Below are 16,847 nucleotides of genomic sequence, written 5' to 3' on the forward strand. Positions count from 1 at the left end.
TCCAGCCGGATACGCTTCAGGTTCAAAGCTGAGTCACTGTTTCTACCCACACTGGCTTCACATTCTTTAATTCAGTGTTGCCATCGTTCACCTTAAAATCCAAGGTCACCCTTCCTTGCTGCCTCTCTGCCACCTATCTAGGGGATGCTGTTGATGCTACCTCCTAAGTATTTCTTGTCACAGTCCCCTCTTCATTCCTACTCCCACCACCCTGGTTCAGGTCCTCATTGTCTCTTGCCCACATTTGAACGTCTTCCTAGCTGACCTTCTACTTCTCGTCTTTCCTTCTCAAATCCAGCTTCCCCAGAGCTGCCAGAGTGGTCCCTCTCAGTTGCAAATCTGTCTCCCTGCTGCCTGGTATTTCCATAGCATCCTGACATCGAGGACACCGCCCAAGCTGCTGGTGGGGCTCACTAGCTCTGGACTGAGCCTCGGGCTCTGCCCTTGGGCTCCTCTCCCTGCATGCACTCCCTGCCTCAGCGGGACACACCAGGATGTTTGCTTCCTGCCTTACCTGTCTTTGCTCCAGCCGCCCCAGCACCTGGACGTCCTCCCCTCCTCTGCCTGCCCCCCTCCCTCCCCTCTTTTCGCTCTGGAGTCTTTCCTTCAGGCCGCCCTGCTAACTGCCCGGCTCTCCACACAGGCGTGGCTCGCCTTATCACCCTTCACTTTTCATCTCTGCTGCCTCTCACTCAGCCTGCCCCAGCCAGCTGATCACAGTCCCAAATAGCGACATGCTCTGAAAACCAGCGCTGTGGCCTGCATCAGGATGAGCGGATGAGAGAAGGGGGTATTTTTTTACCATCATTGCGCTTCTCCAGCTCCTGGCATTAGGGTATTAGATTCCTACAGCTGCCATCACAGAGTGCCAAAAGCTGGGTGAAAACAGCGGAGACTTGCTGTCTCATATCTGGAGGCCAAGAGCCCCAAATCAAGGTATGAGCAGGGCTGTGCTCTCTTGGATGGCAGGGTCCTGCCTGGCCACTGCCAGCTTCTGGTGTTTGCCGGCAGTCCTTGGCCTTCCCTGGCTTGTAGATGCCTCACTCCAGTCACATGGCCATCATCTCCTGTCTTCACATTTTCCTTCTGTGTGTGTCTGTGTCCAAATTTCCCCCTTTTTATTATTTTATTTTATTTTATTTTATTTTTTTTGAGACAGAGTCTCGCTCTGTCGCCCAGGCTGGAGTGCAGTGGCCGGATCTCAGCTCACTGCAAGCTCCGCCTCCCGGGTTTACGCCGTTCTCCTGCCTCAGCCTCCCCAGTAGCCGGGACTACAGGCGCCCGTCACCTCGCCTGGCTAGTTTTTTTGTATTTTTAGTAGAGACGGGGTTTCACCGGGTTAGCCAGGATGGTCTCGATCTCCTGACCTCGTGATCCGCCTGTCTCGGCCTCCCAAAGTGCTGGGATTACAGGCTTCAGCCACCGCGCCCGGCCTCCCCTTTTTTATAAGGACACCAAGCATATTGGATTCGGGCCGCCCTAATGACTTTATTTTCACTTGATTACCCTGGTAAAGACCCTATTTCCAAATAAGGTCACGTCACTTTTTTTTTTTTTTTTTTAGACGGAGACTCACTGTTGCCCAGGCTGGAATGCAATGGCGCTATCTTGGCTCACTACAACCTCTGCCTCCTGGGTTCAAGCAATTCTCCTGCCTCAGCTTCCCAAGTAGCTGGGATTATAGGCACCCACCACTACACCTGGTTAATTTTTTGTAATTTTTGGTAGAGATGGGTTTCACCATGTTGGCCAGGCTAGTCTTGAACTCCTGACCTCAGGTGATCAGCCCACCTCGGCCTCCCAAAGTGCTGGGATTACAGGTGTGAGCCACTGCGCCCGGTCCAAATAGGGTCACATTCTGACCTAGGTGCTAAGCATTAGGACTTCAATGTATCTTTTTTGGTGGGGGACACAATTCAACCTCTAAGGCCAGGTGACACCCGCTTGTCCTGAGCTTGACAGGTCCCGAAGTCCCTGAGGCCTCCGGGAGGCCCTCTCCAATCTGGCCAGCATTCATGTCCTGTCATCTTGGAACGAGGGGGATTGAGTGGGGAGCAGGTCCTGTGTAGCTTTCCAGCGGGGGTGAGGTGGCCTGAAGAGGGTCAGGAAACGTCCTGGGCCACCTGCAAGTGTCTGCTGGGTCCTGGCATCTTCCTCCCTGCAAAGATTGTCCAGTCCTGTTTAGAATTGAGTCTTTGGGCCGGGCGCGGTGGCTCAAGCCTGTAATCCCAGCACTTTGGGAGGCCGAGACGGGCGGATCACGAGGTCAGCAGATTGAGACCATCCTGGCTAACATGGTGAAACCCCATCTCTCCTAAAAAAAAAAAATACAAAAAACTAGCTGGGTGAGGTGGCGGGCGCCTGTAGTCCCAGCTACTCCGGAGGCTGAGGCAGGAGAATGGCATGAACCCGGGAGGCGGAGCTTGCAGTGAGCTAAGATCCGGCCACAGCACTCCAGCCTGGGCGACAGAGCAAGACTCCGTCTCAAAAAAAAAAAAAGAATTGAGTCTTTGATGCCCCTAGCCTCTGTCACCCCTCTCAGCCTTGAAACTCAGCTTTCCTGGTTCCCATTCCCAGGCTACGTCTTGAGTGCTTTTGGGCTGCAGTGACACAATACCACAGGTTGGGTGGCTTTTAAACAACAGACATTCATTTATCACAGTTATGGAGGCTGGAAGTCCACGATCAAGGCTTCCTCATGTGGCTGTGGGGGCACAGACGTGCTCTGCAGTGGTCTGGGAGGTGCTTTTTGCTGACCTTGTCCTTCGGACCTTCTCTCTGTCCTGTCAACAGCACTCTGGGCTCTAATCGATATGCATGGGACACTTGTGTGTCCCACTAGCATGTGTGTACTGTTCCCAGGAGGGGCCAAGCCTTACTAATCTTTGTCTAAATGCTCCATAATATTTCTAGGTAAATATTTTTTTAAACTAATTAATTATTTTTTGAGACAGGGTCTTGCTCTTGCACAGGCTGGAGTGCACTAGCACAATCATGGCTCACTGCATCCTAAACTTTCTGGGTTCAAGCCATCCTCCTGCCTCAGGCTTCCAAGCATCTGAGACTATGGGCACCACCGTGCCCAGCTAATTTTTTTTTTTTTTTTTGAGATGGAATTTTGCTCTTGTTGCCCAGGCTGGAGTGCAATGACGCAATCTCAGCTCACTGCAATCTCTGCCTCCCAGGTTCAAGTGATTTTCCTACCTCAGCCTCCCAAGTAGCTGGGATTACAGGCATGCGCCACCACACCTGGCTAATTTTGTATTTTTAGTAGAGATGGGGTTTCTGCATGTTGGTCAGGCTGGTCTTGAACTCCCAACCTCAGGTGATCCACCCGCCTCAGCCTCCCAAAGTGCTGGGATTACAAGCGTGAGCCACGTGCCAGGCCACACCCAGCTAATTAAAAAAAGATTAAAAAAAAAAATAGTTTGCAGAGACAGGATCTCAATATATTGCCCAAGCTGGTCTTAAACTCCTGGACTCAAGTGATACCCCCGCCTCGGCCTCTCAGAATGCTGAGATTATAGGCATGAGCCACCACGCCTCACGGTGAATCTTAGCAGCCTCATGCCACTCTGCAACCTCATTGTAACCTGAAGTATTTGTTCGCTGATCCATTCCCGCAAACATGTATTTAATTCTGGTCTTAGGCACTGTGCAGAGTGCTAGGGAGATGTGGGGACAAAAGAGACCAGGGATCCTGTGCCCAGGGCCCTCACAGTGTCTGTTGAGGGGGACAAGATGGGTCAACAAATCTTTGTACCATTAAATGCTCTTTGCTGAGGACACAGACGTCATGGAGACCTCATGGAGAGCCCCCTGAGCAGGACAATGGGTGGAGCACGGACAAGGACCGAGCTGAGGGAGGTGGCTGCCCAGGGAATATGGGGAAGGCATTCCTGAGGCTACTCACACAGCATGTGGAGGAATGGGGACAAGTGACCTTCCCATGTGAGCTCTGCCCACGCCTCGTGCTGCGGGGTTGGCGGGAAGCTGGCTCCTCGTGCACCAGGGGGCAGTGTTGGCCCTGAAATTCTCACTGCTTTCCAATGAGGCTGGGATGGAGCAGCCACCTCACTGCAGGCCCTTGGGACCCCCTCACTCTGCTTTCTCTGAGGCCCTCTTTGTCCCCCAGTCCACAAGTCCCGAGAGCATGGCGCCAGTCGCCTCGGTGCCACCCTTTCCTCCTCAGCTGCTCCTTTGAATAGAGGGTTGCCAGGGCGATGAGGAGCCCTGCTGGCGCTGTTCACAGCTGTTCGTTGCGGCAGTGCCACTCGGAGCAGCCGGTGCTCCTGGGGGCCCAGAGCCCGGCCAGCTGAGCCTCAGCGAGTGCCTGTGCTGTGTCTGTTTCTGTCTTTGGTATTGTCTCTCTCCTGTCTTCTGTGTCTGTCACATGCATTGTTTCCAGCATCCTCCCTTCGCCCCCCTGCCCAGAAATCTCAGCCTTAGTCTGTCCTCTCTTGGGTGCTTTGATATCGGCTGTGGCAGCCCTGAGAGCCAGGTGGAGTTGTCCTTTCGCCTGTCCCTCTTGGCTGCCAGCCCTGGGCCCCATCGGACACATTTAGAGCAGAGCCGCCTGGGGAGAGCGGCCCCATCCGTCAGAGCTGCCACCGCCGCAGCCCCGAGTGCTCTGCCAAGAGCTCTTTCTTTCTGGTTCTGACCTGTTTTCGCTGGCAGCTGCAGAGCCCGGCTGGGGGTGGGGGCACAGCCTGGTGCGGGTGCTGGTGCCGGGGGCAGCTGGGCCCGTAGGAAGTAGATGTGTGGAGCTTTGTTGGTTCGGAGGTTCCTGGGGCCTGTTTCTGAACCACACTCCTTTCTTCTCTCCCCTCCGCTGCTCTCCAGCACACCTCTGAGGATTTGCGAGGGACCCAGGCGCTCTGTTGGGCTTTCAGAACCAACTTGCTGGCCACCCGCCCCTGAAGCAGGGCCTGGCCTTTCCCTTCCTCTGCGGCCTCTCGCCTACTGCTGCCCTCTGAGGCTGCGGGAGACGCTGTGAGGACAGGAATATGTAGGATGAAGCGATGCGGGGCCTCAGCTGCAGCAGCTGTTAGGTGGCGCCCTGCCCTGGTCCCCAGCAAGGCTGCTCAGCACTGGGGCCACGCTGTCTGGAGCAAAACTTGGGCGATGACAGCCTGACAGCAGGATTCTGGGCTCCTTCTGGTTGCAAGAGGCATCCTGGGAGATGTAGTTCAGGTCTGAAGTAGTGGGATTTCAGGGACATGTTGATGATTTATTAGACAAATTGAAACTGCTTTGGCTTATCTGGGACATGTGACTGCCGGCATTGTTCATCGGCTCTCGGTGGGAAACCCTGAGTGCCACTGGTGGCCCCACTGAAGGCCAGGCCAGTGACAGTTTTATCAGAAGTGGGGGTTTTTGGTTTTGGTATTTTGGTTTCCAAGTGCCTGTCACACTGTGTTCTTGATGAACGCTGTGGCTTACTCCTTTAGTTGGGTGAAGAGTCCGTAAGCCAACTCTGTGGTCCGAGCTCCTGCTCTGGGGGGCGGAATACGAAGCAGGCTCCAGGCCAGCTCTGCTGGTGGCCTGGATGTGTCACTTAATCCCACTGCACCTGGTTCCTTACCTGTACAGGGAGGTGATCAGGGGCTGTGAGGGTTACTGAGTGAGTCTGCATGAAGAGCCACAGTGGCCCATGCCTGGCAAGGAGTAAGGCTCTGCTGGGGTCACTGCCCACCACTGTGTCCCCCTCCGCTGGCACTGGCTGGGCACGCAGGTGGAGCTCAGTGTGTACGTGTTGTGTGCTGTGGAAGCGGCAGCTCTATCAGGAGCAGGACAGGTGACAGCCAGGCCCTTGCCCTGCCTCAGCCTGCAGGTTGTTGTAGGTGCCTTCCTGACCCCCTTCTGGAAGAGGAATGCTGAGTTATTGATCTGAAGCTGAAGCTGGGAGGGAAATGGAAGCTGTGGAGTCACCTGAGAGGCAGCAGGGGAGGAAGCAGGTGCCCCACACACTACTGGATTCACTGTGGCTCATTCTTGCTTGCAAGGAGTTATTTACACGTCCCAAGTGACAATCAAAGCTGTCTTCTTTCCTGGTCTCTTATGCACAACCCGAGGCCAAGAAAAGGGATCTGTCAGCTGGCATTTGCAGAAAATAGCAAGTGGGTCCCTGGGCTGTCAGCTCTCAGGAGAGGAAAGCAGGGTGAAGGATCTTTGGGTGATGGTGGTTGGTTTGCTCTCACTCACTCACTGCTGTTCGAGGTCAGAAAGGGAGAGCTTTGCTTGTGTGTATCACCAGCAGCAAGCAAGACAGTGGCAGCCCCTGAGGTGTGTAACTGTAACCTGAGCTGGCTGCTGGTCCTGGCAGCATCCCAGAATGCCCCTCACACCTGGGGCTCTAGCAGCCTCCCTTGAAGAGTTGCGGCTCAGCTCTAAGGAGCAGGAAATGGCTCTGTGGGTTCTGTTAGTAAAGCCCTCTGCATTTCCAGGGAAGCTTCTCCGCCAAACTTGACAGCCTTGAGGACTTCTTGATCGCCATCCACCAACCCAATACCCAAAAGCAGGGCACAGCATGGGACCGCAGAGGGAGCCTGGCCCCAGCCGTTGCTGCTCGCTGCTCCCCGCGCCTGGCCATCGCCTATTCTGTGCCCTGCTGTGAAGATGGCAGGAAGTGCCTGGAATAGTGCCAGCCACAAGGGCTGTAGGCTGGTGGCACTTTCTGGGAATGTGCCATTGTGAGGTGAGAGGTTGGCATACTCCAGAGTGTCTGGGCTTGGTGTCGTACAGCCTGAGGACCGAGAGTGTCATTAATGGCAGAGGCAAGGCTTCTGGGGGGGTCTCAGGAAGGCCGTCTTCCACCCTCTGCTGCCACTTCCTTGGGTCTCCATAGGCGTCTCCAACTGCAGGGGTTCCTTCCTGTATACCCCAAGTGCTGTGCAGAGGCCCCTGCTCCCTTCAGCTTTGGGGAATGGTCTGGTATTGGGGAGCAGGGGGAGTCCGCCCACCCAGCTCCTCCCTTCGAACCATCCCAGACCCCTCAAACTCAGCACACCCAGAGTCAGCTTATTCCACCACAATCTTGAAGACCCTGCTTCCCAGAGAGAGGGCAGTGTGAGGTGGCCACGCCCATCTTACAGTGCAGTTTCTCCCAGCCAATGTTGATTCTGGAAAGGCCTGGGTTTCAGAGCTGGGAAGGTAGTGCCATTCGATAAGGAAAAACTGGGTTAACCAAGTTCTAGGAAGGGTGCAGGTGCCCTGGGAATGCAGTGGTGGTTCAATTCATCAACAGACATCTGTGTGTGTTGGGCCCCATCCGTACCTGGCATTGTGTGAGGGTCAGGGAGAGACAGGTTGGTGGGAGGGGTCTTGTGTGACCACAGCGGTGAGCTCAGCTCCAGGGCCATGCCTAGGTTCTGAGGAGCAGTGCAGCCCTCACCCTACGTCATTCACAAGCAGCTCCTGACAGCCTTCCCCGGCCCCACGCTGCCTGCTGGCCACCATTTCCATGTCTCACCTCACTCGGCAGCACATCCCAAATCCATCACAGAAACCTGCCGTCCCCTCTCCGGCTGCCTCCTGCCTCAGACCTCTTCCTTCATCATCTTGCCAGGTCTCTGGGGGGCCGAGGGAGCAGGCTGTGGGCTGTGGATCAGCTCCTCTCTGCATGACCCAACCTCTCGCCTCTCTGCAGCCTGTGGCCCATGCCAGCCTCTAGACCTCAGGTTCACTGCCTCTAGGATCACTGGTGCCCCTTCCCCTGATAGCAGCCCAGGCCTCAAGCAGCCTCGTGTTGGGAAACTTTGTATTCTGGGCCAGTGACCTCAGGCAGAAGAGCAGCTGACTGTAGCTCCTCAGACACCCTCCTCTGTGCACTGAAGGCCGGTGCAGGGTGAGTGCTCTGGGACAGGTGCCCCCATCTCTGCAATACCTGACACTCCCAACTACTTTTGTCTGGAGTGGGTCTTCCTTTGCAGAGGAATGTTGGGAGCAGGTTTCTGCATTGGCAAAAGCATGCGGTGTCCTCGGGCCTGTGTGTTTGCTCCGAGTGTGTGTGGGCATCGCACCCGCGGGCTCCCCTATTCAGTGAACTCTGCTAAGCATTGGGTGCGTGGTCAGCCTGGCTTGGTGGGTGGGCTCCCCATGCTGCCTTCAGACCAGGACGGCCTGGCACAGGTGCCTGTGGGGAGATCAGCATGGAGCTGCGTCGTGGTGCGAGTGGGAGGGCGCGAGTGTGTGGGCCTTCCAGCCATGTGGGGCTGGGCACTTCCTCCCTGGCCCTCCGTTCATCTGGGAGGGGAGGGAGTTGGGAAGATAGTGACAGCAGCTGATGTTTATCACCCAGGCATGGCGCTTCAGCTGCACTGTCTCAGTTGACACCCAGGATGACCTGCTTAGGATGGGGCGGCTGAACCCCGTTTTACAGATACGAAAGCTGCGGCCTCAGAGGTGCCCAAACCATGGAGCCAGGGGAGCCCTCGGCCAGTGGACTGTGGGCCTGCACTGGGCTGTGCCCCACAGGAGGCTGCTCTCTGCTCCACTTTTCCCTGCTCTGACTTCAGCCAAAGAGCCCTGACCTTTTCCCTTCCATAAACATCTGCCTGGCACACTGCCACCCGAAGAGCTGCCATACCCCGGGGACAGTCCTCTTGGTCTCAAGTCTAGGCCTGCTTTTGCTTCCCTCTGAGGGACACAAGGACTCACAGAGGCATCTCTGTGCCCCCCACTGCCCACAGCCTCCGGCTCTTGGTGGAGTGGGACTGCTAAGGAATCCTTTACCCACCACGAAAAAATGAGGATCCAATGCAAGAATGTGCGTGAGAGGGGCCGCCGAGGCGGGCGGCGATGTGTCAGCACTCCATCATTTTCCTGCCTGAGCTCAGGAGACACTTGGTGGCCACGCTGTGGGGCAGGGTGCAGCCTTCCAGAGGCTCTGGAGGTGACTAGCCTTTGGCATATCTTCTGAGGAAATCTCTTTCTTTGCCTGGAAAAGGCAGTGGGGAGCGAGTGTGGTGGGGAGAGGGGAGGAGAGCAACAAAAATGACCTGTTTACCCCCAAACCATGGGTGAGTGCCCCTGTGGTGGCAGGGTAAACCCACCCAGGTGGGAGCAAAGAACTGGGGCCCCCCAGAAAAAGCTTGAAACTGCCCTGGAGGTTTGAGAATCTCAGTGCCAGTGGGCTACTGCCAGCTGTGAGGCTGCTCACCTATAGGCAGGCCAGCAGGTGAGGAGGGAGAGGGTGCTAGGCTCCTGGGAGACAAATTGCCAAGTCCTCCCACCCAAGGAGTTGGTGTAGCGGGAGCTCCCTTCGCCTTTTCCTGCGGAGCTCTTCCTGTCCCTTCTGTCTATTTCTTTTTTTTTTTTTCTAATTATAAATAATGCATCCCCAATGGAGAAAATATGGAAATTTTCCATATGGAAATATAGAAAAGCATAAAGAAGGAGGAAAACACAACTCTACAGCAATCCCATAACACGTGGCTGTGAGGAGGGTGGCATGCGAACAGTCCTACAGTTGTTGCCATTGCTTTAAAAAAACTTCATGAGATCATGTTGTTTACCATTAAATTTTCTTGGCTTCACATTACATCACAGGCATTTCCCATGTCATCAAAACCTGTGCAAACACGTTATTGTTAATGGTTACATAATGTCTGTAGGAGCCAGCGTGTGCAATCTTTAAATTGCTTCTCATGATTTGCTGTTGTAAATAATGCTGTTTTGAACATCTTTCTGTGTATATCTTGGTTGCCATTTTGGAATACTTCCTGGGGTTGGATTTCTGGAATAGTAATGACTGGGCCCAGGGGCATAAATATCTTTTTTTTTTTTTTTTTTTTTTTTTTTTTTTTTTTTTGAGATGGAGTCTCGCTCTGTCACCCAGGCTGGAGTGCAGTGGCACAGTCTTGGCTCACTGCAAGCTTCACCTCCCAGGTTCATGCCATTCTCCTGCCTCAGCCTCCCGAGTAGCTGGGACTACAGGCATCCACCACCACAGCTGGCTAACTTTCTGGTATTTTTTAGTAGAGATGGGGTTTCACTGTGTTAGCCAAAATGGTCTTGATCTCCTGACCTCGTGATCCACCCCTTAGTCTCCCAAAGTGTTGGGATTACAGGCGTGAGCTACCGCGCCCTGGCTTTTTTTTTTTTTTTTTTTGAGACGGAGTCTCGCTTTGTCACCCAGGCTGGAATGCAATGGCATGATCTCGGCTCACTGCAATCTCCGCCTCCCAGGCTCAGGCAACTCTCCTGCCTCAGCCTCCCAAGTAGCTGGGACTACAGGCGCCCACTACCGTGCCGGGCTAATTTTTGTACTTTTAGTAGAGACGGGTTTCAGCATGTTGGCCAGGGTAGTTTTGAACTTCTGACCTCAAATGATCTGCCTGTCTCAGCCCTACAAAGTGCTGGGATTACAGGTGTGAGCCACTGCGCCTGGCCGGGCATAAATGTCTTAAAGGCTATTGATAAGTTTTGCAAACAGCTTCCCAGAGAAGCTGCCCTGATGCTCAGCAGTGCCTGTGGGCCGCCTCCCGAAGGCCTTCCCAGTGCTCAGCACTGCATTACAAATTTCCCAGGCTTTGTAGAGGGAGTGGCACCTCATCACTGTATTCTGAATCTCTTGCTTTCTCATGGGTTCAGGAGCCACTTGTGTTTGCTGTTTTGTTGCTGTGCTTGTCTGGAAGGCTCCCCTCACCTCTTCCTGCCTTTGCCCTGTGTGGTAACTTGAGCTCTTTTGACACAGCCTTTCCCAGCCCTGAGCAGAGTAGACATTTGGTGCCCAGGAGGAGGGTGAGATTTACACCCCACGCCTGTTCTCTGGTGCCAATGCCGCCTGCTCCCAGCTGGGAAAGACCTGTCCTCCTCGTGGGCGGCATCTGATAACCCACCTGGAGCAGGGCTTAGAGGATTGTAGATCTGCCTTTGGGAGATAGCAGGGTGATAACGTCTGATGTCCATCCTGCTGTAGCAGGGTGTGTCTCTACACCTGAGTTCCTCGCTGGTGCTTGCAGCACCTCTTGAGCAGCAGGTGCTGGGCCATGCACTCCCTAAGGTTATCTCCTCCAGCAGTATTAGCGGTGGGTATGGTTTTTTTCATTTGTCAATTTGAAATGATTTTAGACTTCCAGTAAAGTTGCAAGAGTAAGACAAAGAATTCTCATACCCCTGACCCCAGTTCCCCCAATACTAGCATTTGCTTCATTGTTCCCGTTTTTACCTGAACCATGTAAGTGGGTGTAAATTGCAGGTGTGGTGCTCCTGGACCCTTGAGTTCCTCAGTGTTTTCCCCTAAGAATGAGGATGTTCTCTAACATAACCACAGTCCAGTGATCAAGATCAGGAAACTGACATCAACGCAATCCTCTCACTTGCAGACCTTATTTAAATTGTATTGTTGTCCCCTGATGTCCTTTTAGCAACAGAAACCCGGATCCAATCCAGGATTGTGTGTGGCTCTCACCATTGTTGCTGTGGTCTCCTTTCATCTGAAACCGTTCTTGTGTCTTTGTCTCTTACGACCTTTGACATGTTTGAAGAGTCCAAGCCAGTTATTCTGTGGAGTTTCGCTGAATTTGAGTTTGCACCTTGCTTTCTCCTGATTAAATTCGGGCTGTGTACGGTGGCAGGAGCCCCATCAGGAGGTGCGTAGTGTCTCTTCGGTGCTAGTGAGGTCAACATCTCGCGAGCACTGTGGTGTCCGCCAGGTTTCTCCACTGTGCAATTGATAAGGACACGGTATATTTTAGAAAGAGGAGGAGCCCAGAGCCCAGCAAGGCTACTCTATCCACGTTCACCATAACTGGGTGTGACCTGGGTGCCTCCTGGTCACCGCAGTGGCCCCTTCCCAGCCCCCATCTTACCCTGCCTTCTGGGAGTCATGCTCCGCCCAGCTCGTACCCCATCCTCCTGAGAGCTGCTTGCTTCTGCCCAGCGACCTGTGCGTCCCTCTCCTCCAGGCATCCCCCCTGGGTTCCTTCTTGGCTCTTCGGCCAGACTCTCAACTCCAGTGGGCCGGAAGACACAGGCCTGACCCACTTCTCCCAGGTTGTTCGCTCCCTGGCTTCAGACACCACCGCGCCTGTGATACCGCCCAGGTTCTTGGCCCTGCTTTTCCCCCTCTGTGAGCTTGCCTCACTCCCAGCCCCGCCTGTTCTGTCTTGCCCTTCTTATAGCCGGAAAAGTAATCTCCACGCACCCATGCAGGATTTCTTCCTCTACCTTGCTTTCTATGGTGGGTCTCTCGACGAATCTTGTCTGTCATACCCCAGACATTTCCCCAGCCCCACCCATGGCTTCCCCCTGTCAGAGGCTCCGTGTCTCTCAGCTCAGGCTCTGAACTGCCCCAGACATGCGTCGTCTGCCAGTCCCCTGCTGCGCGCCAGTCCAGAGAGATCCTTTCCACTGTGCATCGATCACGCCCCTCCTGTCCTGTCCTTGACTCAAGGGAGGCCTTGACCACTGGGCCCTGTCCATGGCTGCAGCCCCACCTCAGGCCACGGGCTCACACTTCCCTCTCTCGGGACGGCACCAAGCCTGTTCTTCCTGAGAACTTCGCAATCGCTATCCCTTCTTCCTGGAGCTTTCTCTGCGGATCTGTGCATGGCCAACTTCTTCTCCCCATCCGGGTCCCAGCTTCTGTGTCCCCTCCTCTGAGAGGCCTTTTCTAATATCCAGTCCCCAAATCCCTGCACCCGCCCCAGATAATTCGCGAAATGTCACCTGTTTCTTATCTTCCAGGCTCTTGTGATCTGAAATGTTCTTATTTGTGTCTTGTTTTTCTTTGCTTTGCTCCTTTCACTGCCATTTATATTCCATGAGCAGAACCCTTCACTGTTGTGTTCTCGACTCCTGAGGCCTAGAACTGTGCCTGGCATAGGGTCTGCCCCCAGTGGCGTTTTCTGTTTCTCTTCCCTGGCTGTGGGTCTTTCCTCCTCCTCCTCTTCTCTTTCTTCTACCTACTTCCTTATTTCTTCTCTTTTTTTTTTCTTCTGTCTTTATTTCCCCTTTTCCATGTTGTTGGCTATAATATGGCACTAAGGTTTTTGCTTTTTTTTTTTTTTTTTGAGACGGAGTCTCACTCTGTCGCCCAGGCTGGAGTGCAGTGGCCTGATCCCGGCTCACTGCAAGCTCTGCCTCCCAGGTTCACACCATTCTCCTGCCTCAGTCTCCCAAGTAGCTGGGACTAGAGGCACCCGCCACCACGCCCAGCTAATTTATTTTTGTATTTTTAGTAGAGAAGGGGTTTCACCGTGTTAGCCAGGATGGTCTCGATCTCCTGACCTCGTGATCTGCCCGCCTCAGCCTCCCAAAGTGCTGGGATTACAGGCGTGAGCCACCGCATCTGGCTGGTTTTCGCAATATTTGTTTCATTTCTTGAGTACGTTTTTGTGTTCCTTACTTAAAACAAAATGGCTGAGTTAAGTGTTTTAAACTTTTTCTAAGAAATGAATCAGATGGGCTGGGTGTGGTGGCTCACGCCTATAATCCTAGCACTTTGTGAGGCCGAGGCGGGTGGACCACTTGAGGTCAGGAGTTCAAGACCAGCCTGGCCAACATGGTGAAACCCCATCTTTATTAAAAATACAGCCAGGCGTGGTGGCTCACACCTGTATCCCAGCACTTTGGGAGGCCAAGGCAGATGCATCACCTGAGGTCAGGAGTTTGAGACAGCCTGGCCAAGATGGTGAAACCCCATCTGTACTAAAAATACAAAAATTAGCTGGGTGTGGTGGCAGGTGCCCATAATTCCAGCTACTTGGGAGGCTGAGGCAGGAGAATCACTTGAACCCGGGAGGCGGAGGTTGGAGTGAGCCGAGATCACGCCATTGTTGGATCACAACAATGTTGTCCATCCAATGTTGGATCCTCCCGAGTAGCTGGGACTACAGGCACCTGCCACCTCGCCCGGCTAGTTTTTTTGTATTTTTTAGTAGAGATGGGGTTTCACCGTGTTAGCCAGGATGGTCTCGATCTCCTGACCTCGTGATCCGCTTGTCTCGGCCTCGCAAAGTGCTGGGATTACAGACTTGAGCCACAGCGCCCGGCCACCCAGACGGGTTTCAAACTCTTGAGCTCAAACAAACCTGCCTTGGACTCCCAAAGTGCTGGGTTTACAGGTGTGAGCCACTGTGCCCAACCTGAAGTTTTATACTTTTTTTTGTTTGAGAAAGAGTCTTGATGTCACCCAGGCTGGAGGGCAGTGGTGCAATCTCAGCTCACTGCAACCTCTGTCTTCTAGGTTCAAGCGATTCTCATGCCTCAGCCTCCCGAGTAGCTAGAATTACAGGCGTGTGCCACCATGCCTGGCTAATTTTTGTATTTTTAGTAGAGACAGGGTTTCACCATGTTGGCCAGGCTGGTCTCAAACTCCTGACTTCAGGTGCTCCTCCCACCTCGGCCTCCCAAAGTGCTGGGATTACAGGCGTGAGCCACTGCCCCGAACTGATACTTTTTTTTTTTTTTTTTTTTTTTTTGAGATGGAGTCTCGCTCTGTCACCCAGGCTGGAATGCAGTGGTGTGATTTCACCTCACTGCAAGCTCTGCCTCCTTGGTTCACGCCATTCTTCTGCCTCAGCCTCCCGAGTAGCTGGGACTACAGGTGCCCACCACCATGACCAGCTACTTTGTTTTTTTTTGTTTGTTTGTTTGTTTTAAGTAGAGACAGGGTTTCACTGTGTTAGCCAGGATGGGCCGACCTGATACTTTTAAAAGTTATAGTGCATATTATGCTGGGCACGGCGGCTCACACCTGTAGTCTTAACTACAGTGCACTCCCAAATATCCCTTTGCAGATTCTACAGAAACAGTGTTTCCAAACTGCTGAATGAAAAGAGAGGCTTAACTCTGCGAGATGAATGCACATATCACAAAGCTGTGTCTCAGCTTCCTTCTACATTTTATCCTGGGATATTTGCTTGTTCACAGTTGACCTCAGTGAGCTCCCAAATGTCCATTCGCAGAACGGACAAAAACACAGCCTCAGGAGGCTGGGGCGGGAGGATCATTTGCCAGCAGCCTCGGCAACATAGGGAGACCCTGTCTCTACAACAAGAAAGTCACAGTTAGAACATCAGGGTGAGCCGGGGGCTCCATTTGGGTTTGGATTTGCTCGCTTCTCTAGAGCCAGGACATGTTGGGCTTGGCCAGGCATCCAGGAGGTGGATGGTGCTAGCCTTTCTGTGGGGCCACTGTGGGGTTGGGAAGGGCCCTCACTCATTCTGGGGAACCTCAGTGCTGAGGCTGCACTAACCTGGGCTCTGACTTCCCTCCCCAGATGCTGAAGTTCCGAACGGTCCGTGGGGGCCTGAGGCTCCTGGGAATCCGCCGAACCTCCACCGCCCCCGCTGCCTCTCCAAATGTCCGGCGCCTGGAGTATAAGCCCATCAAGAAAGTCATGGTGGCCAACAGAGGTGAGCACCAGTGGGGCGGGTGAGAGGAGCCTCGTGGCCAGCCCCAGCCTTGGCGTTCCTCTCCCACTCTGCTCCAGGCCCTGGCTCCCCACTCCCCTTTCTGCTTCTCCTAGGACCTAGGAATCTTAACTTCTCATTTCTTTGCCCTCTAGGTGAGATTGCCATCCGTGTGTTCCGGGCCTGCACGGAGCTGGGCATCCGCACCGTAGCCATCTACTCTGAGCAGGACACGGGCCAGATGCACCGGCAGAAAGCAGATGAAGCCTATCTCATCGGCCGCGGCCTGGCCCCCGTGCAGGCCTACCTGCACATCCCAGACATCATCAAGGTGGCCAAGGTGAGCCCAGCAGTCTGGCTGGGCCTGGACAGCAGGGACCAGGGAGTCTTAGTTGCCGCGGGGGTCTCTTGAGGCTGGTGTGCTCGGCGTCTCTGTGCCTGGGTGGGTATATGGATGGAGCTCAGCAGGTGAGGCAGGGGAAGAGGCTGGCCGAGGCCTTGGAAGGGACTGAAGGGTACCGTCCTCTCCCTGACTCCCATCCACAGGAGAACAACGTGGATGCAGTGCACCCTGGCTACGGGTTCCTCTCTGAGCGAGCAGACTTTGCTCAGGCCTGCCAGGATGCAGGGGTCCGGTTTATTGGGCCGAGCCCAGAAGTGGTCCGCAAGATGGGAGACAAGGTGGAGGCCCGGGCCATCGCCATCGCTGCGGGTGAATATAACGGGCAAGCAAAGGGGTGGCCACGCAGCTACTGGAGAGGGTCCAGCAGGGAGAGGTGGCAGGGATTCCTGCCTGTTACAGAGATCCCCCACATCTCTCCCCCAACAGGTGTCCCCGTCGTCCCTGGCACAGACGCCCCCATCACGTCCCTGCATGAGGCCCACGAGTTCTCCAACACCTACGGCTTCCCCATTATCTTTAAGGCGGCCTATGGGGGTGGAGGCCGTGGCATGAGGGTCGTGCACAGCTATGAGGTGAGTGAAGATGCCCAGGGCTAGGAGCAGGGCAGGGCAGCCTGCTGTGGGGGCAGGGGCGGACCACGCAGGGATCTGGAAAGTGGGTGGGGTTCGTGGCAGGGGAGAGGTAGTGCTGTGGGGTCCCATGTCTGCTTGGCCCCCACCCGCCCTCACAGGAGCTGGAGGAGAATTACACCCGGGCCTACTCAGAGGCTCTGGCCGCCTTTGGGAACGGGGCGCTGTTCGTGGAGAAGTTCATCGAGAAGCCACGCCACATCGAGGTGCAGATCTTGGGTGAGTGGTCCTGACACCCCGCCTGGGGCAGCTGGAGGCAGGAGCTGAGAGGCCCAGTCCTGGTGGGGTCACAGCAGCTGGCCTTGAGGACAGAGGACTCTGGAAAGTGGGCTCTAGGGGCCGAGCTGGCAACTGGTCCTCGCAGCCTTGGTGGTGCTGGTGTCTCTCCTGGCAGCCTCTGTACTGCTGGCAGCCAGCACTGACTGGCCACAGTGGTTATGTGGGGTTGGTAGGGGC

General features: G+C 54.6%; 1 protein-coding gene across 6 annotated transcripts in view; it reads left to right on the plus strand.

Moving 5' to 3' along the window:
• The window catches only part of PC (pyruvate carboxylase), a 108,641-nt gene that overhangs the window by 70,091 nt on the left and 21,703 nt on the right, over positions 1-16,847 (plus strand). For 5 of the 6 annotated variants that reach the window (XM_010366380.2, XM_010366377.1, XM_030918639.1 and 2 more), the window contains 5 exons: positions 15,227-15,362; positions 15,515-15,699; positions 15,906-16,071; positions 16,189-16,334; positions 16,493-16,610. In XM_010366380.2, coding sequence (XP_010364682.1) covers positions 15,227-15,362; positions 15,515-15,699; positions 15,906-16,071; positions 16,189-16,334; positions 16,493-16,610 — 751 coding nt within the window. Of the gene's footprint in view, positions 1-14,941; positions 15,028-15,226; positions 15,363-15,514; positions 15,700-15,905; positions 16,072-16,188; positions 16,335-16,492; positions 16,611-16,847 lie in introns of those variants that run through there. The other variant, XM_010366381.1, reaches the window with a different exon arrangement.

This window comes from Rhinopithecus roxellana, chromosome 15, assembly GCF_007565055.1.
Source record: "Rhinopithecus roxellana isolate Shanxi Qingling chromosome 15, ASM756505v1, whole genome shotgun sequence".
Classification (NCBI taxonomy): domain Eukaryota; kingdom Metazoa; phylum Chordata; class Mammalia; order Primates; family Cercopithecidae; genus Rhinopithecus; species Rhinopithecus roxellana.